The following is a 26734-nucleotide window of genomic DNA, read 5'->3' on the forward strand; positions in this document are numbered from 1 at the left end:
ATTCGACATTTGTTTCACCAAACTAAATCTTAACCCATGAAACAGACGCAGACAGATGTGATGTTATCCGGACACTCACTCATAATTTAACATCACTACTTCTTCATATGTCTTTCTAGCAAGCTCTTAAACTAAAACAAAGACTATACTTTAGTAGAAATGTACCTTTAAACTTCGAGGAAAGACGAGCAACAAACTTTTTACTTCACTTTTCATACTGCCAAATATACGGTCGGACAATGACCCCAACAAATATGACTAGCCTTCGTTCCACAAAAGGAGGCAACTGAAAGACAAATGCACGATTTCTAATGCTATATATCAAACTGCATTTGAATTCGAAAGTTACACAGAAGAACAGATGAGATATATCGGCTTATCAATAAACCTGCATCCTGTTGCCACATACCAAACACTTGATTGTATGTTTGTAGACCACCCAATAACACAGAGAAAACCCCCACAAATAGATTTATTCCAATTACATATAAAATAAACAGCCGTCACGTAAACCGCTACTGTTTTACTATTGAAATATTTTATCCAATCAGTTGAATACCTGGCTTCTTATTCATGTTTTAATCATTAAACGAATCAATCAATTTGTCGTAATATTTAATTAACCTTCGATGCAATCCTTACTAGCTTAGCAGGACCTTCGAGCGGTCTATTGTTACATTATAAAACATTTGTCGCAACCTCTGTACTTCAACGATTGTAAATTTTAATAGCGTCAATGTTTCGAGTCGCTCTGCCAATGGTTCTTGTGACCGACAATGAGCACATCCGAAATTTGAGAACACAATGAGTAATGAAACTGAAATCAATGTACAGTGGGATCATTCAATCATAATTGGGTAAGGTCCAACGTTTTTACGTACACTGAAAAATGACTCTTGGATTTTAGTGACGCTTTCGATAGTTGTGAACGTAAACAACATTGTAGATAATTAATTAATAATCGCAAACTTGAATGAAATAATAAAAAAATAATATGCAAACCAGACCCAAAACAAACCGCACGCCGCAAATTTCACAAGCGATAAAACAAAAACCCAGGATGTTGACCGACATTAGTTGTAGATTTATATGTAGTGTCGCCAGTGAAGTACTAGCGGGCGAGTGGTGGGGGCGCCGCCACGCGCCCGCCGCGGCAGCTCCGGCGGAGCGGCGAGCCAGTTGTCACACGACAGCCGAGCGAGAAAGACGCGGCCTGAACGACCTGCGTGTTCTCAAAACTTTACGCGACTAACAACTGCAGTATATTAAAAACATTTGACTGAGAGTGTTCAGTTGCAAGTTAAAGTGTTGTGATAGTGATGACATTGTCTCGGAATATTCGGTTCTCATGTCTCCTGGACAAGCTTTGATGTCAGGGATGGATGTGAGAGACCGACTAGTGGAGGAGATTGTACTCCTAGCGCTGTTCCTGGTGTCAACTGCGGCCAACTCGTTGGCTTTACTTGTTTTCTGCCGTCGACCGGGACTTAGAACTATATCAAATCGGTAAGTTCACTTTAACTTTTATATCACCCTAGTTCCACCTGTGTAAACTTTAAGTGCGTTAATAGAAAAAGAAGTTAGCAGGATTCTGACTCATCAGATTTCAAGGTCAACGTGTTCCCAAATATGAAAACCGTTAAATATTGATGGCATTACTTAAATTCAAAGTTTCACAAGAATCGGCGAGTCTATCAAAACTGTTGAACAAACACAAGAGAGAGTTGTAGTCGTTGTTGGTGTTGTAAATAATAATTTAAATAGATTAAACATGAACGTTACTGGCGAAAGCAATGGTAATTAATTGACTTTCGACATGTCCGATAATGTCGATGATGCAAAAGACTTAGTTGAAACAGTTAACAAAAGGAATAAAAAAAACTTCAAACGAGTTGCATTTTGGAATGAGAAGTGTACTTTGTTTAATGAGAACCATCCCTAAGTTGGGCCAACCGCCAACACGGCCAGTATTATTAGACTTAGCGATGTCTCTCTACCTGATGCCATACCTCTTTTCGTTTATTTTGCGGCCGCTATGCATGATTTATGATCCGTAAAGACCATTTGGGACATATTGCAAAGTAAAATTTACATTACCATCGCAAATTATGTCTGATGTCAATCATTAAAATGTATTGAAAAATTATTATCGCCAAGATTGTTGGGAAAGATTGAAATTTTATCACGTACATCTTATCGGCGACTGTTTAAAGTGAACAGACAAGATCTAGAAATTAATGAGAGTCATTTAAATGTGTTCATCAAGTTCACGACTGAGTTTCCTCATCGAGCCGTTTTTGAGAACACTAAAATTATCTTGAAAGAACTTGTTTTGTTTGTAAACCTCATTTAAATCTAGATCGATGTAAAGCAATAATAATTTATTACATCACTTTTAAAGGAATACCAGAAACAAAAACAAACGGTTGTTTTACTTTAAATGTCTATACATTTCTTTTTTTGGAACACCCAAAAAGTTTTTGTGAGCCGCCTCTTTGTCCTGACAGTGCCAGCATTTTTAACTTAATTCTTTCCCACGAGTGGCCATAATGTTTCATCAGAAGGTCAAACTAATAGTTTCGCATTTAAAAAACTTTTTCGTCACTAAGATTTATTAAAGTAACCTTAATTCGCCATTTCGGTAAACTGCGTGAATTCTTTGTTTCATTGTGGAAATCAACAGTTGGTTGTAATCACGAATTAAATGAAATCACGTGGACTTTAGAACAGTCGACTGAAGTTAGTTCCCACCAAACTGGCCAAATATTTGTACTTTGAACCAAAATATTGGACGAAACAGTGACTCGGAATCTAAACTAAAACTGTTAATGTGAAGAAATTTTATTTAGTAAACATGTCCAATGTTTGCAACCAAACACCAAACTACAGATGTTTCTATTGCAGATATAAATTATAAATAAATATTTCCTTGAACGTTAAAAAAAGTATCGCGTATCAATGTTATCAGAATGCCGAACGAAACTACCCGGAGCAAATTGGCCTTTGATTCTCGCTAAGGCCGTTATTCAGTTCAAGTTCTATCTATTAGATAAGAAAAACCCAGGAGTTGAAAACAGGGCACATTGCACAATAGGATCCGTGGCGCCAATGCATGATGAGGCTCCAGACTTAAAGCAATATTTCATGATTCAAAGAAATGGACTCAGAAAAGTAATTGCTTCGGTTTATCAAAATGTCAGTTCCATATTTCCAGTGGCAGGGCGTATCAAGGCAAAACAATGCTTATGTGTTCAAGACGATAAGAAATCATTGGCCTGTATTAATTAGGACGATAGAGTTGAATTTGTATTTGTATAAAATCGATTTTACTACTGATGTCACAGAAACTAACTTACTACTTAATGTGTACAAATTTGAAATGTCCGTGAGATTAAAATCAAAAATTTTGCTCAAGGCAAATCATCCAAAATTGACAAAACGAGCCATAAAAAATACGTTTGGAACGACAAAAGATGTTTTTAAACGCAAAATCAGTGTCTCATCGCGAGAAAATATCAAAATGACTATGTGAAACAAAGATAAGTGTTGATTCCTATAAAACATCAGAGATGCTACCTGATACCGACAAATATACTATCTGTTCACATTGTTTACATACTTTTTAATGTACTGAAGAGAACTTTATGCGTATTATTTATTGTTGGTCTATAAAAGTCTTTAGCAATCTTGTTTGCACCGATTTATCAGGTTTTTAACTCCAATGCACTTCTTGTTCCATGTTTCGGATATCAAGGACTGAGATAATGCGACATTGTTTTGCTTATTTAAGGATTATGCGGACACTTAAGTCTTACCAAGAACCGCTATCTAACAGAACTGACTATGCATACAAAAATCTAGCGCTTCAAAATCCATTATTTGCTCAGGCATCGAACGTGCGCCAATAATTGTTCTTGATACTTTGATACATCTAATCAGCTTTTTAATTAGAATTTCTGTCTTTAAAACATCGATTAATCACGTTCAGAACATCGTCGTTGCTGTTTTAAAAGCGTGAAAGTATTGAATCCCCGCCGACCATGACTTCGATTTGCATCAGAGTATAGAATAATCTAGAATATAAAATGGAATCTTAAGATCTATTTGGGATTACGTTCATACACTGACCTCTCAGTACGTGAGCTGTGTCATCAATTCGAGCGACTAATCAAAGGGGCAAATGACTAGAGTCATTACTTCAGAACTCATTAACGCCTTCCTTGTTTATACCTAAACAAACAATTCTTTTAAAAGTAATCGTAATGATTCTTCTCAATTTGGTGTCAAATGATTTAACGCTCGGACGGACAACTTGAAAAAATCCGCCAATCAACGTAAAGATCTGATCACGCTCTCTGATCATGTTTTTTTCTTAAACTACTTTTAATCTTTCCTCATCTAAGCTTTTGCACGCAAACGTCGTTAAGAATGGAATCTGACTTTGCTATGATACTGTTTATCACCAATGCCTTGCCTTTATTTATTGTAAACTTTGATACGCTTGCATTTACAAACATCATCAAACAATGCTTCCACACTAACAACATTGATAACCTCTTTAGATAGCTATAAAGGTACTTGAAGCCTATTAATATCCCATATTAACTTGGGTTGTTCGAAAACAATTTCTCATGAACCGTCACCATGATTCATCCAATCCTGACCCCTAGATTAGCCAGCCAATCGCGAATGATTTAACAGTCGTGGGTACTTCTAACATTGGATGTAGTTTTGCAATTTGTCCGGTTACCACGCAATCTAGAGGTTCAAATGTAATAAATGGAACGTCGCTCTTTTGTCAGTTCGCTGTGAACGTTTTCCGACATTTCATTAATGAAGATGATAACATTGAATCTGATGGAAAATTACGTTTACTCGGTTGCGAGTTTAATTGTGAAGATCAAATAAACAATGGAATTTCCTTTAAGTTTCAGTATGTCTTCTAAATCATAAACTATTACATCAAAACTTTACTGCGCAAAATTAGTATTGAGTACTGTTTTAAATTTATATTGATATTCATCTGCGGCACGTGTAGCTGGTGCCGAATCGATGTAGCATACAATGTTTCCTTCTTCAGTTACGCAAACTTTCATTCACTCAACGGGAACCGAATTTTCGTTACACTCATAAAAATCATAATCGTATTTTAAATCGAATTTATGCCTGCTCACACTGACTTTTATTGCTACTTCTTTATCATTTACACACATAGTAGTTAGTTTTAAAACATGCAAATCTTTGTCTGTTTTATTTAAATCACGACAAGAATTTCACGGCACGTGTATTGTAGAACAGTCCTATTTATTCAGACCATTTCTTTTTTCTGACCTTTGTGTATCACGCTTCGAAACAATTTCATCACTTACGCAGAAAAATTCCCAAATGAACATTAGACTGATCCCTAATTACATATCTAATTAATTTAATTCCGTAATAGTAACCCGTTTTCATTTCACACCGACGAGCATTTGATTACAAATCAAATGTAAAATTCATTACAACGTCATCTGCTTGATTTAGTCCGATTGTGTCCATAGCAGTAGTAAATGCAACCTCTTTATCTAATCTATTTGTAAACGGAAGAATTTTATTGAACGCCGTTTCTCACAATCTGTTATTCGTTCTTGACTTTAGTTCACACATGTTATTGGTTATAGGAGGCACATGTTTTGAGAAATCTCGCTCGAATCATAATATTACTTAGTTATTTATAGGATTAGTGGTTCTCTCCTCTCGTGGGTACGGTTCTGTTTGATAATATAATAGTGTGCTAAGATCTATCGTCGCTTGCATAATAGCAATGGTTTTGAACTGTAACGACGGTACTACTGCATTAAAAGGTCGCGGCGATTGGTTTTGGCACCGTTCCATCGATTTTCTAGTCTATAAAAATGTTCTGAGTAGTTTTTTTTTAAGTTCCCATGTGTCTAATTTTCTTTGTAATTTGATATAAATGTTATGCTTCTGATTGAGGGAATGCTAATTACGTTGATGATGTAAAAACGATAACTCTTGCCGAATTTGTAAATATCAACACCTATGCACTTCAAGACGGGCATCTGTCTTGATTTATAATTCAGATATCGAACATAATTTTTGATTTTGACTTTGAAATTGCATCGAAATTGTCATATAAAGATTAATAATAAATGTTTATAGTGATCAGTTGGCAATTGAAACTTAACGTTTTCCTGTTGATTACATTTTAACGTGAAATTACAGCAGTTTGTCAGTTAATCTCGCAAGTAAAATGGAGAATGTTTCCAATGACTCAGACAATATTATAAATCAACGCAACGTAAAACCGGATAGCTGTTATTATTGCGTGGAAGAAACCTAAGTTAGTAGTCAACGGTTAAGTCTAAGACGATGATAATCCTATCTTGTTTACATACTTATCTCATAATTGAACGTCACCGCGATTTTTTATTAATTAAAGCCTCAAGCCACGGAGTCTAGACGGGCGGCCATTGTTGTACAGCTTTTTGAATTTGGAACGGTGGAAAAATACAATGGATTTTGTTTTTTTTTTTTACATTCAATTGAATTTGGAAGGCGCTGTTTTTTTGGTTTTTTATTTCTTGGAATAGATGATTTACTTGTTTTGTTTTTATTGAAATGAATTATGTCAACAGGTATTTTGAGGTGTCTTAAGTGATTTTGTTTTTATGTTATTTGCAAATATGATTCGTTTGATAAACATTCTATAGTTATGTTGGTAAATATAGAATTAATTAGCTTCCGTGTACAAAAAATTAGAGCACGTATTTATTTATAATGATAGTTCTGGTACCTTTACTTTTAAAACTTAAATGAAATAATTCACAACAGTTAGTTAGACACAATATTAACCTTGTAATTTCAAACAATGTTTCCTAACATTATATTACTTGATAGACTGACTGATTATATTATGAATCATGAAAGTTTAGGTAATAAAGAGCGCAACTTACATTCATTCTTATTTGTTTCATAAGCACTGTATACTTGACCGCTTACTTTAGCGATGTCAAAATAATTCGTTATCTGTGGGTTGTTTTTATGGCGCCAAAGTTGCTAAATGTCAAAATCATTATAAAATACACGATACTGTCTTTGTCTTTTTAATATTAGTTATTAATAAGTAATGAATTTATTAAATAAATTTTATTTTGAAGTGCATAATTCAATTGTATACAATGCCAATAATTTTATGTGTGTCAGTTTTATAGTCAAGCGATTTATTTGATCAATTACAATTGAAATTAATAACATTTAAAGTAGGAAATCAACTTTTGTGAAGTTTTGTGTTTAAATCAAATAATAATATTTATTCAAATGGAAATCTTGAATGAGGAAGTAGATACAATATATTTTAATATATCTTTGTTCTTTCTTTAACTTCTTACAAAGCTAAACTTGCCTGTATCGAGTGACAATGGTATTTTTACCTGTGCCCTATAATTACAACACACAAAAAGAGAAGAGTTTTTGCAAGTCAGTTATTTTGTATTTTGACAGCAGTTATTATTTTATGACGGACAAACGTGATATTAAATCCAAGTCCAGCTTCTAGCTTGTAATAAATAAAGCAGTAGTCAATTCATCAATGCCCGCTCCTCGTCTAATAAATCGTCAGATGAGAATAATTAGTTGTTGCCAAGAAGTTTCACTTAAAACGTTAGTTAGGCAGAATTGTTAATCCGTAGTCAGCGGATCTTGCTAAAAATTAATAATCTTGTCTGTGGATCTTGTTTTTTTTTCTTTGTAGAGATATTTGTTGATGTTGATGTAAACTTTTCTTGGAAATTAATTATTGTTGATTTCTTCTTTCTTGTAGATTTATTGTAGTTTTGACTTTGTGGCTACGTAAAGTATTTGAAGTATTTTGAAGTATCTCTTTTAAGTGCGTTCAAATTCAATATTAACTGGAAAACGGATGAAAAGTAGTAACGAATTACTTTTAATCGGATTATAATTGACTGTATGTATTTAAATAGGTAGTTATGTGTTTTTTGGCAACTCCCTGCTGTCGTGACTAATCATAAAATTACTGTTTTGACCTTAGTTACATGAATGAGGCCATAGACTATTCATTATCTCGATTTAGAGCTGGGTTATTATTTTTTTAATCTGTAATTTTGCGGTGATGTCAACCTGATATCGAAATGTCAATGGTATCAAACATTAAAGTATTTCATTGATCACTTTAATTACTATTTCACAAGGATTTCTTGTACATTTCAGTATCCGAATCAATTATAATAAAAAGTTTTACAATATAATAGGTAGGTATTTGTAAATGAATTCGTATTTTGATACTTAAAAACGAACATAAAGCTATGCATAAAAAACCGTTTCCTTCATTACGTTTGAAGCGGGACTTGGCATAATATTTTATTGCCTATTCGCTTAGAGTTTTAAAATATTTAGAGACCGAGGAAATTATTACAACAGTCCTCCTCTCCAGCTAATAAAGAACCAGTAAAATGTATTTAAAGTATTTAAACAACTTGAGTGCAGCCGTAACGTTGGGCAAGACTAATGACGTTATCAACTAAAGTGACTTTCTAAGACATTTTCACCTTTTTTACTATCTAAATGGGCGCCGTATAGAACGCAGTTAGTGATATACTACACAGCCAGCAATAAGTAATATGTAAATGGCGACTACATTTTTTTTTTAAAGTAGAACACGTTGACAACTTGACGTAAACAAAAAAAAAACGAGCAATCGAAAAAGAAAATCCATTTGACAGCTAAAAAGGCGGGAAAGTTACGCACCATAGATACAAGAATCACTGATTTATAAACGTAGTTTTTAACGGAACTAAAAGTGATGGGCCTATAAAACAAATTTTATGAACACTGCTATTGTTTTAAAACCAAAAATAAGTTTATTTCAACCGCAGCATTAATAACTCGAAACATTCAAGACAGAGATATCCGAAATCGTGCAAATTGACAATAAACGAGCGTCCTACGTCAAACAAACGTCACAGGTGATCTGTTTTCGAATCTACTCATGTATGGGCATGAGGTATTTATACATTTTCTGGATGATTAACGACACCATGACGCTAAACCCGTAGAGATCATGAAGCTCGAAGCGTAGGTGTGGACTCTCGATTGACTGAACAAAAACAAACGTGTAATATCTTCCGCGCCATACGTGCGGAATCTCATTAATCATTATAAGTCTATAATAGCGATCTCGTTGTTCTCAAAGGTGATATCACGCGTTAACTTAATGGGAACACTGAACTAGAAAATCCCTCTCAGTAAAGATAATGCCTAACATTCAGCTATTGGAATAATACTGGTAAGTTCAATAGCATTGGCCAAGAACGAGCACGCGTCGCACACAAACAGGAGTTACTTAATCGATTATTATTAATATATCGATTAGAATATAATTAATCGATTAGCAAGCGAAATCGTTAGTTTGACAAATGAGTGATGTAGCTTTCGTTAGCTTGTTAGGTATGTACTCACTTTCCATTCCTTAGAATTCGATTGTTCCTAGCCTTGATTGGTAGATTAATTACCGTTGCCTACTGACGAAACGGAATTGCTAATGTCTCAGATTCCTTCCAAATAACGTAACCATTATTACAATTGTAATTGATATTATAATATTATGTAAAGGTATACAAACAGTTTTAAGTGATATAAAGGTTCCAAAATACATGATTTTTATGTCCATTTTGCTACTTTTTGTATGAATAAGTGAAAATTAATTCAAAAATTCCACTTACAATTTAATTAAAGTAGGCAATTAAAAATCATTGAAAAAATATATTAAATTCAGACACATGCCACACGTTACGAAGTTCAAAGAACTGCTTTTACAATTAAAATTTATTTGACTTGTGACTTCTATTGTGTCAGCGACTAGTCGAGGTACCTAGATAATACACGGACACCCTTACGTCATTGGTTAAAACACGAAACAACGAAATATAAATAAATAAATTCCATTATAAAAAAAAATGTGACAGATTTGTCAACGTCACAAATATAATTATCATAGACAAATTGCATTTGACAGTTAGATTTGCGCGCGAAATCAATTTGACGTTTACAAGAGCTTTCAATTTTTAAACAAAGCAACATAATATTAGTGGTAACTAAGTAACGTCACGGTCTTATTGTTATGTAGGTAGACAGAAGTCACATGTATCTGTAATTACGTACGATGTACCGTTCCTTTAACATAATTAAGGTTAATTTTGACAATAATATAAAAAACTTTAGATTTTCTTGTCTTTAATTAGAAATATGAAATGATACAAGTAAATGAAATGTTACTGTAACGGTCTGCTTTATCCACAGCATGAGTCACTGCTCCAATCGAAATTATTTTCGGTGTATACAGGATGCTTTGATTTGAGTGTGCAACGGAAACGCCTAGAGCCACATTTTCAGAATGCGTGAAGGTGAATACTTTGTGTTGTGGAATTATTTTAATTTTGCATGCTGCCAGTAATTAAAGCAATTAAGATCAACGTTTTATTATCTATGCTTCACGATAAAAAGGTTCATGTTAATTAACATTTTGTCTATGAAATGTTGTAAGTGAACTTTTTGAGGAAATTGGCAAGGTTTTACAAATAAATTTTAGTGTAAAACAATGCGATAATTGTGTATTGAATCTTTTAATTATTTTTATTGAACAAAGCAGTACTATTCAATGACATTGAACTGTCGGTGTATTTCATTCAATTGGGTCATGTAAAAAGGTATTAAAATAATTGGGCCAGCGCTTGCTTTTAAATCTTAAATAAGAAACATCATTAATAAATCACATTATTTTAATGTAGCTCCAAATATTTCTTTTGAAACCGTGTTTGATTTATTACAAACAATATGAATTTACTTTGTGCAAACGCGATAAAAAAATTACTTCGTGTTTCTTGCCTCTTTGAATTTTTACTAAGTTTAGAATAGACAACGATTTGCATGACTACAATGACGGATCATAATTTGACAGATCAAAAGAGCGCCAAACGTAAACGTCAAAAAAATATGTTTTAATTAATTACGTAAATTGAAATTATATTGACGTAGGTAAGTAGTTTTTACTTATTATTATTTCTATTGTAAATTCAACAGAATATAATTCGTATTAAAGTTGAAATTAAACTTCAAAACAAACCTACTTATTTGCGTGTGGGCAACGGTTTTGGCCGTTGCTTCTGTTTTATAAACGGTGTGGGCAAGACGTTGGCTTGGAGCAATTACTTTGTTCAATATTAATGTTACATTCATAGAAACTAAAGCCTCAAAGATTGATTGATATTACGAGCATTGCGGAATGATATTAATTGGATAGACAATTACGTTAATAAGCTCTTGAATAAAGTATGAGTATGTTCTCAGTTATCATTTGAGAAATAAGTAATGACGTCAAATATCCAATGCTGATTGCTGACTGACACATAAAGTTCCCGTATGCATACGTATCAAACAATGATCAATCATTACAACACGTTAGTTACCTTAATGAACGTAGAAATAATCTGCATAATTTTGTTCCAAAGAAACGATTTAAACTGATTACTGCAATTAATATTGACTGACAATAACTTGCAAGGCTGTTAGCTACTGATTTCATGGTCAAACCGGCCATTGTTGTTAAAAATATTATTTTTCGCACGTTCATCGAGCTGTCTCCAATTATTGAAACCGTGGAAAGTTTTTCTAATAAAATTTATAACAATACCGTATTCAGTTACAGAAATAGTATACTATGTTGTCTATTAGTATTATTATTTTTAACACAATACATGTTAAACAAATGTCTGTTCTAAGACTATACACAAAGGTTATGAACTTGACCGACATTGAAGGTTTTAAAGTCTATTTTGCGTGTGAAACACAATTTTATACCAAGCTCCTGATAATACGGAGCCTATAAAGTATTTTTACTTGCAATAACTTTGTCTTGTAGTCGTAAAAATCCCAAAATAAACGTCAAGTCAATAAAATTGATGAAAGTATTTGGTATTCGAAATTTGAATGTGGAAAGCAAGATGGCGGTGCAATCACGGAGTTCGGTCTATATCGGGGTTTGCATGGTACACGGTCGTTTGACGGCTATTCAGCCAGTCGCTACCATCGATAATATTGAGGTTTGCCACTAAAATGTACTTTCTTTGCTGTTGCTGTGCAGAAAATGTGGCGTCATAGCTATGTTTAGTATCTTAAGACAATAGATATGAACTTGTAAAGTTATGGAGAAAATTATTCATAAATATGTACATCATTTTCGACCCTATTAAGTATTGCAAACGATTAGAGACCTGTTTAGATGACAGAATTTAACAACCTCGGGACATATTTTTATTTTTAAATTAGAGCCAAACTTAATAGGATTTCTATAAATAAATGATCTTATAAATAACAAAGAACGGTTAGCCATCTACACATATTTCTCAATACTTTACAAAAATGATTGCAAAGTCCGTCTCACGCTTTACCAATTTCCTTTTGCACTACTAACGCACGGCCTTTAAACTTACAACCATTAGCTAGTTTCGCTTTCATATAGCCTTTGGCTGACATTGCAAACGCAATTAAATAATTTTGTAGTCCATATAATTGTGCAATTTGAAGGGAGCCGTGTAAATCGTTTCCTATTTGTTGTTCAACGGTAATTAGACAAGGGCAACTAAATAGTACATGTTTCATTTTGTAAAATAATAGTACATAGTAATTACTTTGCATAATAAGAGGTTTCAAAAGATTAACGTTGGCATTCAATTTGATTATAGAAAAAGGTCGATGACTCTTCTTAATTTGACATTCAAATGTCTTATCTTTCTGAAAAAGTAAATTAAAGTTATGTTTCCAATTATTATGTCGCATGGAACACAATTCAATTTGACAGCAACTGTCAATTGCTGTGAGCAAGTTCGACTGCATAATAGTGTTAGTCAGATGTTTTGGGCCAACCGCCAACACGGCCAGTATTATTAGACTTAGCGATGTCTCTCTACCTGATGCCATACCTCTTTTCGTTTATTTTGTGGCCGCTATGCATGATTTATGATCCGTAAAGACCATTTGGGACATATTGCAAAGCAAAATTTACATTACCATCGCAAATTATGTCTGATGTCAATCATTGAAATGTATTGAAAAATTATTATCGCCAAGATTGTTGGGAAAGATTGAAATTTTATCACGTACATCTTATCGGCGACTGTTTAAAGTGAACAGACAAGATCTAGAAATTAATGAGAGTCATTTAAATGTGTTCATCAAGTTCACGACTGAGTTTCCTCATCGAGCCGTTTTTGAGAACACTAAAGTTATCTTAAAAGAACTTGTTTTGTTTGTAAACCTCATTTAAATCTAGATCGATGTAAAGCAATAATAATTTATTACATCACTTTTAAAGGAATACCAGAAACAAAAACAAACGGTTCTTTTACTTTAAATGTCTAACATTTCTTTTTTGGAACACCCAAAAGTTTTTGTGAGCCCACCTCTTTGTCCTGACAGTGCCAGCATTTTTAACTTAATTCTTTCCCACGAGTGGCCATAATGTTTCATCAGAAGGTCAAACTAATAGTTTCGCATTTAAAAAACTTTTTCGTCACTAAGATTTATTAAAGTAACCTTAATTCGCCATTTCGGTAAACTGCGTGAATTCTTTGTTTCATTGTGAAAATCAACAGTTGGTTGTAATCTTGAATTAAATGAAATCACGTGGACTTAAGAATAGTCGACTGAAGTTAGTTCCCACCAAATTGGCCAAATATTTGTACTTTGAACCAAAATATTGGACGAAACAGTGACTCGGAATCTAAACTAAAACTGTAAATGTGAAGTAATTTTATTTAGTAAACATGTCCAATGTTTGCAACCAAACGCCAAACTACAGATGTTTCTATTGCAGATATAAATTATAAATAAATATTTCCTTGAACGTTAAAAAAAGTATCGCGTATCAATGTTATCAGAATGCCGAACGAAACTACCCGGAGCAAATTGGCCTTTGATTCTCGCTAAGGCCGTTATTCAGTTCAAGTTCTATCTATTAGATAAGAAAAACCCAGGAGTTGAAAACAGGGCACATTGCACAATAGGATCCGTGGCGCCAATGCATGATGAGGCTCCAGACTTAAAGCAATATTTCATGATTCAAAGAAATGGACTCAGAAAAGTAATTGCTTCGGTTTATCAAAATGTCAGTTCCATATTTCCAGTGGCAGGGCGTATCAAGGCAAAACAATGCTTATGTGTTCAAGACGATAAGAAATCATTGGCCTGTATTAATTAGGACGATAGAGTTGAATTTGTATAAAATCGATTTTACTACTGATGTCACAGAAACTAACTTACTACTTATTGTGTAAAAATTTGAAATGTCCGTGAGATTAAAATCAAAAATTTGCTCAAGGCGAATCATCCAAAATTGACAAAATGAGCCATAAAGAATACGTTTGGAACAACAAAAGATGTTTTCAAACGCAAAATCAGTGTCTCATCGCGAGAAAATATGAAAAATGACTATGTGAAACAAAGATAAAGTGTTGATTCCTATAAAACATCAGAGATGCTACCTGATACCGACAAATATACTATCTGTTCACATTGTTTACATACTTTTTAATGTACTGAAGAGAACTTTATGCGTATTATTTATTGTTGGTCTATAAAAGTCTTTAGCAATCTTGTTTGCACCGATTTATCAGGTTTTTAACTCCAATGCACTTCTTGTTCCATGTTTCGGATATCAAGGACTGAGATAATGCGACATTGTTTTGCTTATTTAAGGATTATGCGGACACTTAAGTCTTACCAAGAACCGCTATCTAACAGAACTGACTATGCATACAAAAATCTAGCGCTTCAAAATCCATTATTTGCTCAGGTATCGAACGTGCGCCAATAATTGTTCTCGATACTTTGAAATACATCTAATCAGCTTTTTAATTAGAATTTCTGTCTTTAAAACATCGATTAATCACGTTCAGAACATCGTCGTTGCTGTTTTAAAAGCGTGAAAGTATTGAATCCCCGCCGACCATGACTTCGATTTGCATCAGAGTATAGAATAATCTAGAATATAAAATGGAATCTTAAGATCTATTTGGGATTACGTTCATACACTGACCTCTCAGTACGTGAGCTGTGTCATCAATTCGAGCGACTAATCAAAGGGGCAAATGACTAGAGTCATTACTTCAGAACTCATTAACGCCTTCCTTGTTTATACCTAAACAAACAATTCTTTTAAAAGTAATCGTAATGATTCTTCTCAATTTGGTGTCAAATGATTTAACGCTCGGACGGACAACTTGAAAAAATCCGCCAATCAACGTAAAGATCTGATCACGCTCTCTGATCATGTTTTTTTCTTAAACTACTTTTAATCTTTCCTCATCTAAGCTTTTGCACGCAAACGTCGTTAAGAATGGAATCTGACTTTGCTATGATACTGTTTATCACCAATGCCTTGCCTTTATTTATTGTAAACTTTGATACGCTTGCATTTACAAACATCATCAAACAATGCTTCCACACTAACAACATTGATAACCTCTTTAGATAGCTATAAAGGTACTTGAAGCCTATTAATATCCCATATTAACTTCGGTTGTTCGAAAACAGATTCTCATGAACCGTCACCATGATTCATCCAATCCTGACCCCTAGATTAGCCAGCCAATCGCGAATGATTTAACAGTCGTGGGTACTTCTAACATTGGATGTAGTTTTGCAATTTGTCCGGTTACCACGCAATCTAGAGGTTCAAATGTAATAAATGGAACGTCGCTCTTTTGTCAGTTCGCTGTGAACGTTTTCCGACATTTCATTAATGAAGATGATAACATTGAATCTGATGGAAAATTACGTTTACTCGGTTGCGAGTTTAATTGTGAAGATCAAATAAACAATGGAATTTCCTTTTAGTTTCAGTATGTCTTCTAAATCATAAACTGTTACATCAAAACTTTACTGCGCAAAATTAGTATTGAGTACTGTTTTAAATTTATATTGATATTCATCTGCGGCACGTGTAGCTGGAGCCGAATCGATGTAGCATACAATGTTTCGTTCTTCAGTTACGCAAACTTTCATTCACTCAACGGGAACCGTATTTTCGTTACACTCATAAAAATCATAATCGTATTTTAAATCGAATTTATGCCTGCTTACACCGACTTTTATTGCCACTTCTTTATCATTTACACACATTGTAGTTAGTTTTAAAACATGCAAATCTTTGTCTGTTTTATTTAAATCACGACAAGAATTTCACGGCACGTGTATTGTCCTATTTATTCAGACCATTTCTTTTTTCCGACCTTTGTGTACCAAGCTTCGAAACAATTTCATCACTTACGCAGAAAAATTCCCAAATGAACATTAGACTGATCCCTAATTACATATCTAATTAATTTAATTCCGTAATAGTAACCCGTTTTCATTTCACACCGACGAGCATTTGATTACAAATCAAATGTAAAATTCATTACAACGTCATCTGCTTGATTTAGTCCGATTGTGTCCATAGCAGTAGTAAATGCAACCTCTTTATCTAATCTATTTGTAAACGGAAGAATTTTATTGAACGCCGTTTCTCACAATCTGTTATTCGTTCTTGACTTTAGTTCACACATGTTATTGGTTATAGGAGGCACATGTTTTGAGAAATCTCGCTCGAATCATAATATTACTTAGTTATTTATAGGATTAGTGGTTCTCTCCTCTCGTGGGTACGGTTCTGTTTGATAATATAATAGTGTGCTAAGATCTATCGTCGCTTGCATAATAGCAATGGTTTTGAACTGTAACGACGGTACTACTGCATTAAAAGGTCGCGGCGATTGGTTTTGGCACCGTTCCATCGATTTTCTAGTCTATAAAAATGTTCTGAGTAGTTTTTTTTTTTAAGTTCCTATGTGTCTAATTTTCTTTGTAATTTGATCTAAATGTGTGATTATGATTGAGGGAATGCTGACTGACTGATTATATTATAAAAACGATAACTCTTGCCGTATTTGTAAATATCAACGGTTTAGCACTTCAAGACTTGATATATCTGTCTTGATTTATAATTTAGATATCGACCGTAATTTTTGATTTGGACTTTGAAATTGCATCGAAATTGTCATATAAAGATTAATAATAAATGTTTATAGTGATCAGTTGGCAATTGAAACCCAACGTTTTCCTGTTGATTACATTTTAACGTGAAATTACAGCAGTTTGTCAGTTAATCTCGCAAGTAAAATGGAGAATGTTTCGAATGAGTCAGACAATATTATAAATCAATGCAACGTAAAACCGGATAGCTGTTATTATTGCGTGGAAGAAACCTAAGTTAGTAGTCAACGTTTAAGTCTGAGTTTAACACGATAAACCCATCTTGTTTACATACTTATCTCATAATTGAACGTCACCGCGATTTTTTATTAATTAAAGCCTCAAGCCACGGAGTCTAGACGGGCGGCCATTGTTGTACAGATTTTGAATTTGGAACGGTGGAAAAATACAATGGTATTTGTTTTTTTTTTATATCCAATTGAATTTGGAAGGCGCAGTTTTTTTTTCGGTTTTATTTCTTGGAATAGATGATTTACTTGTTTTTTTTTTATTGAAATGAATTATGTCAACAGGTATTTTGAGGTGTCTTAAGTGATTTTGTTTTTATGTTATTTGCAAATATGATTCGTTTGATAAACATTCTATAGTTATGTTGGTAAATATAGAATTAATTAGCTTCCGTGTATAACAAAATTAGAGCACGTATTTATTTATAATGATAGTTCTAGTACCTTTACTTTTAAAACTTAAATGAAATAATTCACAACAGTTAGTTAGACACAATATTAACCTTGTAATTTCAAACAATGTTTCCTAACATTATATTACTTGATAGACTGACTGATTATATTATGAATCATGAAAGTTTAGGTAATAAAGAGCGCAACTTACATTCATTCTTATTTGTTTCATAAGCACTGTATACTTGACCGCTTACTTTAGCGATGTCAAAATAATTCGTTATCTGTGGGTTGTTTTTATGGCGCCAAAGTTGCTAAATGTCAAAATCATTATAAAATACACGATATTGTCTTTGTCTTTTTAATATTATATTAAAAATAGTTATTAACTAATGAATTTATAAAATAAATATTTTGAAGTGCATTATTTAATTGTTTACAAGGCCGATAATTTTATGTATGTCAGTTTTATAGTCATGCGATTTATTTGATCAATTACAATTGAAATTAATAACATTTAAAGTAGGAAATCAACTTTTGTGAAGTTTTTGTGTAAATAAAATAATAATATTTATTCAAATGGAAATCTTGAATGAGGAAGTAGATACAATATATTTTAATACATCTTTGTTCTTTCTTTAACTTCTTACAAAGCCAAACGTTACAGTGTATCGAGTGACAATGGTATTTTTACCTGTGCCCTATAATTACAACACACAAAAAGAGAAGAGTTTTTGCAACTCAGTTATTGTATATTTTGACAGCAGTTATTATTTAATGACGGACAAACGTGAATATGAATTCAAGTCCAGCTTCTAGCTTGTAATAAATAAAGCAGTAGTCAATTCATCAATGCCCGCTTCTCGTCTAATAAATCGTCAGATGAGAATAATTAGTTGTTGCCAAGAAGTTTCACTTAAAACGTTAGTTAGGCAGAATTGTTAATCCGTTGTCAGCGGATCTTGCGAAAAATTAATAATCTTGTCTGTGGATCTTGTTTTTTTTTATCTTTGTAGAGATATTTGTTGATGTTGATGTAAACTTTTCTTGGAAATTAATTATTGTTGATTTCTTCTTTCTTGTAGATTTATTGTAGTTTTGACTTTGTGGCTACGTAAAGTATTTCAAGTATTTTGAAGTATCTCTTTTAAGTGCGTTCAAATTCAATATTAACTGGAAAACAGATGAAAAATACTAAAGAATTACTTTTAATCGGATTATAATTGACTGTATGTATTTAAATAGGTAGTTATGTGTTTTTTGGCAACTCCCTGCTGTCGTGACTAATCATAAAATTACTGTTTTGACCTTAGTTACATGAATGAGGCCATAGACTATTCATTATCTCGATTTAGAGCTGGGTTATTATTTTTTTAATCTGTAATTTTGCGGTGATGTCAACCTGATATCGAAATGTTAATGGTAGCAAACATTAAAGTATTTCATTGATCACTTTAATTACTATTTCACAAGGATTTCTTGTACATTTCAGTATCCGAATCAATTATAATAAAAAGTTTTACAATATAAGGGAAGGTAGTTGAAATTAGTACGTATTTGATACTTAAAAACGAACATAAAGCTATGCATAAAAAAACCGTTTCCTTCATTACGTTTGAAGCGGGACTTGGCATAATATTTTATTGCCTATTCGCTTAGAGTTTTAAAATATTTAGAGACCGAGGAAATTATTACAACAGTCCTCCTCTCCAGCTAATAAAGAATCAGTAAAATGTATTTAAAGTATTTAAACAACTTAAGTGCAGCCGTAACGTTGGGCAAGACTAATGACGTTATCAACTAAAGTGACTTTCTAAGACATTTTCACCTTTTTTACTATCTAAATGGGCGCCGTATAGAACGCAGTTAGTGATATACTACACAGCCAGCAACAAGTAATATGTAAATGGCGACTACATTTTTTTTTCAAAAGTAGAACACGTTGACAACTTGACGTAAACAAAAAAAAAACGAGCAATCGAAAAAGAAAATCCATTTGACAGCTAAAAAGGCGGGAAAGTTACGCACCATAGATACAAGAATCACTGATTTATAAACGTAGTTTTTAACGGAACTAAAAGTGACGGGCCTATAAAACAGATTTTATGAACATTGCTATTGTTTTAGAAACAAAAATAAATTTATTTCAACCGCAGCATTAATAACTCGAAACATTCAAGACAGAGATATCCGAAATCGTGCAAATTGACAATAAACGAGCGTCCTACGTCAAACAAACGTCACAGGTGATCTGTTTTCGAATCTACTCATGTATGGGCATGAGGTATTTATACATTTTCTGGATGATTAACGACACCATGACGCTAAACCCGTAGAGATCATGAAGCTCGAAGCGTAGGTGTGGACTCTCGATTGACTGAACAAAAACAAACGTGTAATATCTTCCGCGCCATACGTGCGGAATCTCATTAATCATTATAAGTCTATAATAGCGATCTCGTTGTTCTCAAAGGTGATATCACGCGTTAACTTAATGGGAACACTGAACTAGAAAATCCCTCTCAGTAAAGATAATGCCTAACATTCAGCTATTGGAATAATACTGGTAAGTTCAATAGCATTGGCCAAGAACGAGCACGCGTCGCACACAAACAGGAGTTACTTAATCGATTATTATTAATATATCGATTAGAATATAATTAATCGATTAGCAAGCGAAATCGTTAGTTTGACAAATGAGTGATGTAGCTTTCGTTAGCTTGTTAGGTATGTACTCACTTTCCATTCCTTAGAATTCGATTGTTCCTAGCCTTGATTGGTAGATTAATTACAGTTGCCTACTGACGAAACGGAATTGCTAATGTCTCAGATTCCTTCCAAATAACGTAACCATTATTACAATTGTAATTGATATTATAATATTATGTAAAGCTATACAAACAGTTTTAAGCAATATAAAGGTTCCAAAATACATGATTTTTATGTCCATTTTGCTACTTTTTGTATGAATAAGTGAAAATTAATTCAAAAATTCCACTTACAATTTAATTAAAGTAGGCAATTAAAAATCATTGAAAAAATATATTAAATTCAGACACATGCCACACGTTACGAAGTTCAAAGAACTGCTTTTACAATTAAAATTTATTTGACTTGTGACTTCTATTGTGTCAGCGGCTAGTCGAGGTACCTAGATAATACACGGACACCCTTACGTCATTAGCAGAACACGAAACAACGAAACATAAATAAATAAATACCATTATTAAAAAAAAAATGTGACAGATCTGTCAACGTCACAAATATAATTATCATAGACAAATTGCATTTGACAGTTAGATTTGCGCGCGAAATCAATTTGACGTTTACAAGAGCTTTCAATTTTTAAACAAAGCAACATGATATTAGTGGTAACTAAGTAACGTCACGGTCTTATTGTTAAGTAGGTAGACAGAAGTCACATGTATCTGTAATTACGTACGATGTACCGTTCCTTTAACATAATTCAGGTTAATTTTGACAATAATATAAAAACTTTATCTTTTGTCTTTAATTAGAAATATGAAGTGATACAAGTAAATGAAATGTTACTGTTACGGTCTGCATTATCCACAGCATGAGTCACTGCTCCAATCTAAATTATTTTCGGTGTATACAGGATGCTTTGATTTGAGTGTGCAACGGAAACGCCTAGAGCCACATTTTCAGAATGCGTGAAGGTGAATACTTTGTGTTGTGGAATTATTTTAATTTTGCATGCTGCCAGTAATTAAAGCAATTAAGATCAACGTTTTATTATCTATGCTTCACGATAAAAAGGTTCATGTTAATTAACATTTTGTCTATGAAATGTTGTGAGTGAACTTTTTGAGGAAATTGGCAAGGTTTTACAAATAAATTTTTGTGTAAAACAATGCGATAATTGTGTATTGAATTTGAATCTTTTAATTATTTTTATTGAACAAAGCAGTACTATTCAATGACATTGAACTGTCGGTGTATTTCATTCAATTGGGTCATGTAAAAAGGTATTAAAATAATTGGGCCAGCGCTTGCTTTTAAATCTTAAATAAGAAACATCATTAATAAATCACATTATTTTAATGTAGCTCCAAATATTTCTTTTGAAAACGTGTTTGATTTATTACAAACAATATGAATTTACTTTGTGCAAACGCGATAAAAAAATTACTTCATGTTTCTTGCCTCTTTGAATTTTTACTAAGTTTAGAATAGACAATAATGATTTGCATGACTGCAATGACGGATTATAATTTGACAGATCAAAAGAGCGCCAAACGTAAACGTCAAAAAATGTTTTAATTAATTGCGTAAATTAAAATTATATTGACGTAGGTAAGTAGTTGCTTTTGCTTATTATAATATCTATTGTAAATTAAACACAATATAATTCGTATTAAAGTTGAAATTAAACTTCACAACAACTGACTTATTTGCGTGTGGGCAACAGTTTTGGACGTTGCTTCTGTTTTATAAACGGTGTGGGCAAGCCGTTGGCTTGGAGCAATTACTTTGTTCAATATTAATGTAACATTCATAGAAACTAAAGCCTCAAAGATTGATATTACGAGCATTGCGGAATGATATTAATTGAATAGACGATTACGTTAATAAAGTCTTGAATAAAGTATGAGTATGTTCTCAGTTATCATTTGAGAAATAAGTAATGACGTCAAATATCCAATGCTGATTGCTGACTGACACATAAAGTTCCCGTCTGCATACGTATCAAACAATGATCAATCATTACAAGACGCCAGTTACCTTAATGAACGTAGAAATAATCTGCATAATTTTGTTCCAAAGAAACGATTTAAACTGATTACTGCAATTAATATTGACTGACAATAACTTGCAAGGCTGTTAGCTAGTGATTTCATGGTCAACTCGGCCATTGTTGTTAAAAATATTATTTTTCGCACGTTCATCGAGCTGTCTCCAATTGAAACCGTGGAAAGTTTTTCTAATAAAATTTATAACAATACCGTATTCAGTTACAGAAATAGTATACTATGTTGTCTAATAGTATTATTATTTTTAACACAATACATGTTAAACAAATGTCTGTTCTAAGACTATACACAAAGGTTATGAACTTGACCGACATTGAAGGTTTTAAAGTCTATTTTGCGTGTGATACACAATTTTATACCAAGCTCCTGATAATACGGAGCCTATAAAGTATTTTTACTTGCAATAACTTTGTCTTGTAGTCGTAAAAATCCCAAAATAAACGTCAAGTCAATAAAATTGATGAAAGTATTTGGTATTCGAAATTTGAATGTGGAAAGCAAGATGGCGGTGCAATCACGGAGTTCGGTCTATATCGGGGTTTGCATGGTACACGGTCGTTTGACGGCTATTCAGCCAGTCGCTACCATCGATAATATTGAGGTTTGCCACTAAAATGTACTTTCTTTGCTGTTGCTGTGCAGAAAACGTGGCGTCATACCTATGTTTAGTTTCTTAAGACAATAGATATGAACTTGTAAAGTTATGGAGAAAATTATTCATAAATATGTACATCATTTTCGACCCTATTAAGTATTGGAAACGATTAGAGACCTGTTTAGATGACAGAGTTTAACAACCTCAGGACATATTTTTACTTTTAAATTAGAGCCAAACTTAATAGGATTTCTATAAATAAAAGATCTTATAATAATAACAAAGAGCCATGGTTAACCATCCACACATATTTCTCAATACTTTACAAAAATGATTGCAAAGTCCGTCTCACGCTTTACCAATTTCCTTTTGCACTACTAACGCACGGCCTTTAAACTTACAACCATTAGCTAGTTTCGCTTTCATATAGCCTTTGGCTGACATTGCAAACGCAATTAAATAATTTTGTAGTCCATATAATTGTGCAATTTGAAGGGAGCCGTGTAAATCGTTTCCTATTTGTTGTTCAACGGTAATTAGACAAGGGCAACTAAATAGTACATGTTTCATTTTGTAAAATAATAATAGTACATAGTAATTACTTTGCATAGGTAATAGAGGTTTCAAAAGATTAACTTGGCATTCAATTTGATTATAGAAAAAGGTCGATGACTCTTCTTAATTTGACATTCAAATGTCTTATCTTTCCTAAAAACGAAATTAAAGTTATGTTTCCAATTATTATTTCGCATGGAACACAATTCAATTTGACAGCAACTGTCAATTGCTGTGAGCAAGTTCGACTGCATAATAGTGTTAGTCAGATGTTCTCGTCACACTCAGTCATGGCTGAATAATTTGGCACCAGTCGAAGACAATTGTTGCTTCACTTTCATGTCTATCTCGCTTTCAGTCTACCTTTCTAGATATTTCTTCTTGTCTAGCAATTCTAGTAAACATCGCAAGTGTTGACGTTAAACTTCAAAACTGACATTTACAATGACCATAGATTATAGAATGAAGTGTCACATTTTTCACCTACTGTCAATCTTGTTTGGGCATAATTTAAAAGAAGTAATTATAATTAAAAATAGACTTTCCCACGATTAAAAAAGCAGTTGGGCCCCATTCAATGTTATACAACTAACTTTTATGTCAGCAATTATGTTTGACGTATTAAAATGGCTTGAAAAGGCAACTTGACGTCATTAATAAATCCGGGTGCCACGGTTTATTGTTTATAGTCTAATCATAGTCACGTCATCTTTTTTTCTTCCAGTCACTGGGCAATTAAAACTCTTGAATGAAACAGTTTCTGCTAAACAATTGGTTTTAATTATCAAGTTCAGTAAAACAATTGATTTTAATCATCAATGTCGCTCTTTCTTAAAGTGTAGAGAAAATATAAATTAACAAGGAGAATATTTTTATTAAAAGTTTGACTAAAACATGGTTGATTTGACATAACTACCATAAATGTAATTGAAATATCAATCCTTTTACAGAAACCGTTTCGATTGTTCGTAATAGGAAGTGAAAATAAATCGTTGTCTTAAAAGAAACTATTAGTGTCCGCGTCTATTGACAGAACAGAGAAACGGAAACGTAATTTAAAAAGCCCGCCTTTTCCGCCATTGTCATAGACAATTCATTTTTTTTTTTTGGCTTTCATGGCGTGGATCGATCATTCATTCTTCCTATAAGTAGAGTTTTACTAGTTTTTACAGTATTTTATGTAACTCAAATGCTCTATCAATGTCTTCTTACTTGATTAATGATCCTTTAATAGCAGGATTTTGCCGTGAAATTAGTGGCCACGCAATTAGCATTGACAAGCATAGCATAACGAATCCCCGGTGGAATTACCAAACACCATTGTTTGTCCGACATCCGAATCATTCTCACTAAATCTTTATTCCAATAATGAATTCTTAGGGACAATAGTTGAGTAATTAACTTGGAGCATTTTTTTAAGATCGTGAGATCGCGAAACAATGGGCCCGATCACGTGTCGGTTAAACGTTGACAGTCACAATTGCTATTGCCATTACCTTGTCATCAAGTGACAGCTTTTTTGCAGATTTTGTTTTTTTTTGCAAAAATTGTGTTATTGAAACGCAGTTTAAAGTAATACAGGATTTTTTACGACAAATTTTCAATCTAATCAAGCTCATAAATGGTTAGTGTGACAAACTGGTAAATAGGTACTTTTAGATTATATAAGTAACAAAATCTTTCTTAAACAAAACGAGCGCCATTACAATAAAAACCCAACCACCATTTTCACGCAACGTCGCTTCGAATAACGTTAAGAAAAAAAGTCATTTAAGCTCGGTTCCTCTATTCCACGTGTGGACTGGAATGAGGTCTTGTGCATCAGAGAGATCTAGGTTTTGCCTTGATAGCTGCAATTAACCTATTTAAGAAGCCAGTGCCTAGATTTTGCAGAAGCATGCAACTTTTAGGGTCAATAATAGGTAGTTTTTTTCGTTTATTCAAATAGTACCTGTAACTTAAATCTTAATAACTTAATCCAGTATCTCACAATTATATTTCATTGGTAGGTATTCCATTTTACAACCGTAATTAAAGAGGCTGTATAATTAAATGTCAGTGCGTATTAAACGTCAAGTGTTCATAGATTCTAGAATGTTTTATTTACGCGCCAATAAATTCATTTGACATTAAAAGTTTTCCAAAGAGGTTCGTAGCTTAGCTCGCTTTGTTCGGTTTTTGCAAATGCTTTGGACGAGTTTTTTTTACAAAAAGGTTTTCTACAAATGGATAAGCAGCCCACAGGCATGTGGTCACGAATGTGTGTAGACTTGTTGCTAACCACATTGACCTTGATATATTTAATCGGGTTTTTCACATATTTACAAGCAGCGACGTATTATTTAAATTAAAAATCTATTTACTTTAAAAACACAGACGAGCTAAAGGCCTATTTTGAAGGTCAGACTATTTTATAAAAAGAATCTTTCAATAATTCCTTACCACTTATTATTTTTAAGACTCAGTCAGTACTAAAGAATGCCAACATGTTGACAATCCATCACATATCAAAACATCATTTGAATAGTGTTAATGTTTGAAACAGCGACTGTTTTGTTTAGAAAATATTTCACTTTGCTTTAATAGCTGTGCGAACACGGTGTAAAAGGAAAAACTTGAGTATACATTACCTACTCGAGCTTAGGGCTGGTAGAAGACATTTTACACCAAAAACCCTTACAAAAAATTACACGAGTCTACTTCCCACTCAAAAAGGGTGTCATTGAGACGTTTATATTTAGAAAAATAGTTCACCATGTCCTATAAAAATACAATATAAGATACTAGCCTAAAAAAATAGAGCTCCCAATCTTGACTCTTCTTCAATCACCTGTCAAAACAACCCGACCACCTTGACAAGTCCCATCCAATATCAGGGTTCATAAATTTCCTTCTCGTCTATCTAGCTAGCTTCAGCCCTATGTCCTCAGAATTAGGTCAGCTTCTACAGCCGTATTCATGTTACCAGGTGAAGGTGAAATGGTGAATGCATCATATAGGTACAAAACAATAACAATTATTAGGAGAGAAAGCTTTGTTAATGCAGTTCATAAATAGACAAAGGATTTTTTTCTTCAGCAAAT

At 33.1% G+C, this 26734-nt stretch overlaps 1 protein-coding gene across 1 annotated transcript in view; it reads left to right on the plus strand.

Moving 5' to 3' along the window:
- Window positions 1-1112: 1112 nt before the first annotated feature.
- LOC118274911 (probable G-protein coupled receptor No9) overlaps window positions 1113-26734 on the plus strand; it is a 36897-nt gene continuing 11275 nt past the window's right edge. Inside the window, exon 1 of the mRNA XM_035592680.2 lies at window positions 1113-1506. Coding sequence (XP_035448573.1) covers window positions 1349-1506 — 158 coding nt within the window. The 5' untranslated portion in view covers window positions 1113-1348. The remainder of the gene's footprint in view (window positions 1507-26734) is intronic.

This window comes from Spodoptera frugiperda, chromosome 11, assembly GCF_023101765.2.
Source record: "Spodoptera frugiperda isolate SF20-4 chromosome 11, AGI-APGP_CSIRO_Sfru_2.0, whole genome shotgun sequence".
Taxonomy (NCBI): Eukaryota; Metazoa; Arthropoda; class Insecta; order Lepidoptera; family Noctuidae; genus Spodoptera; species Spodoptera frugiperda.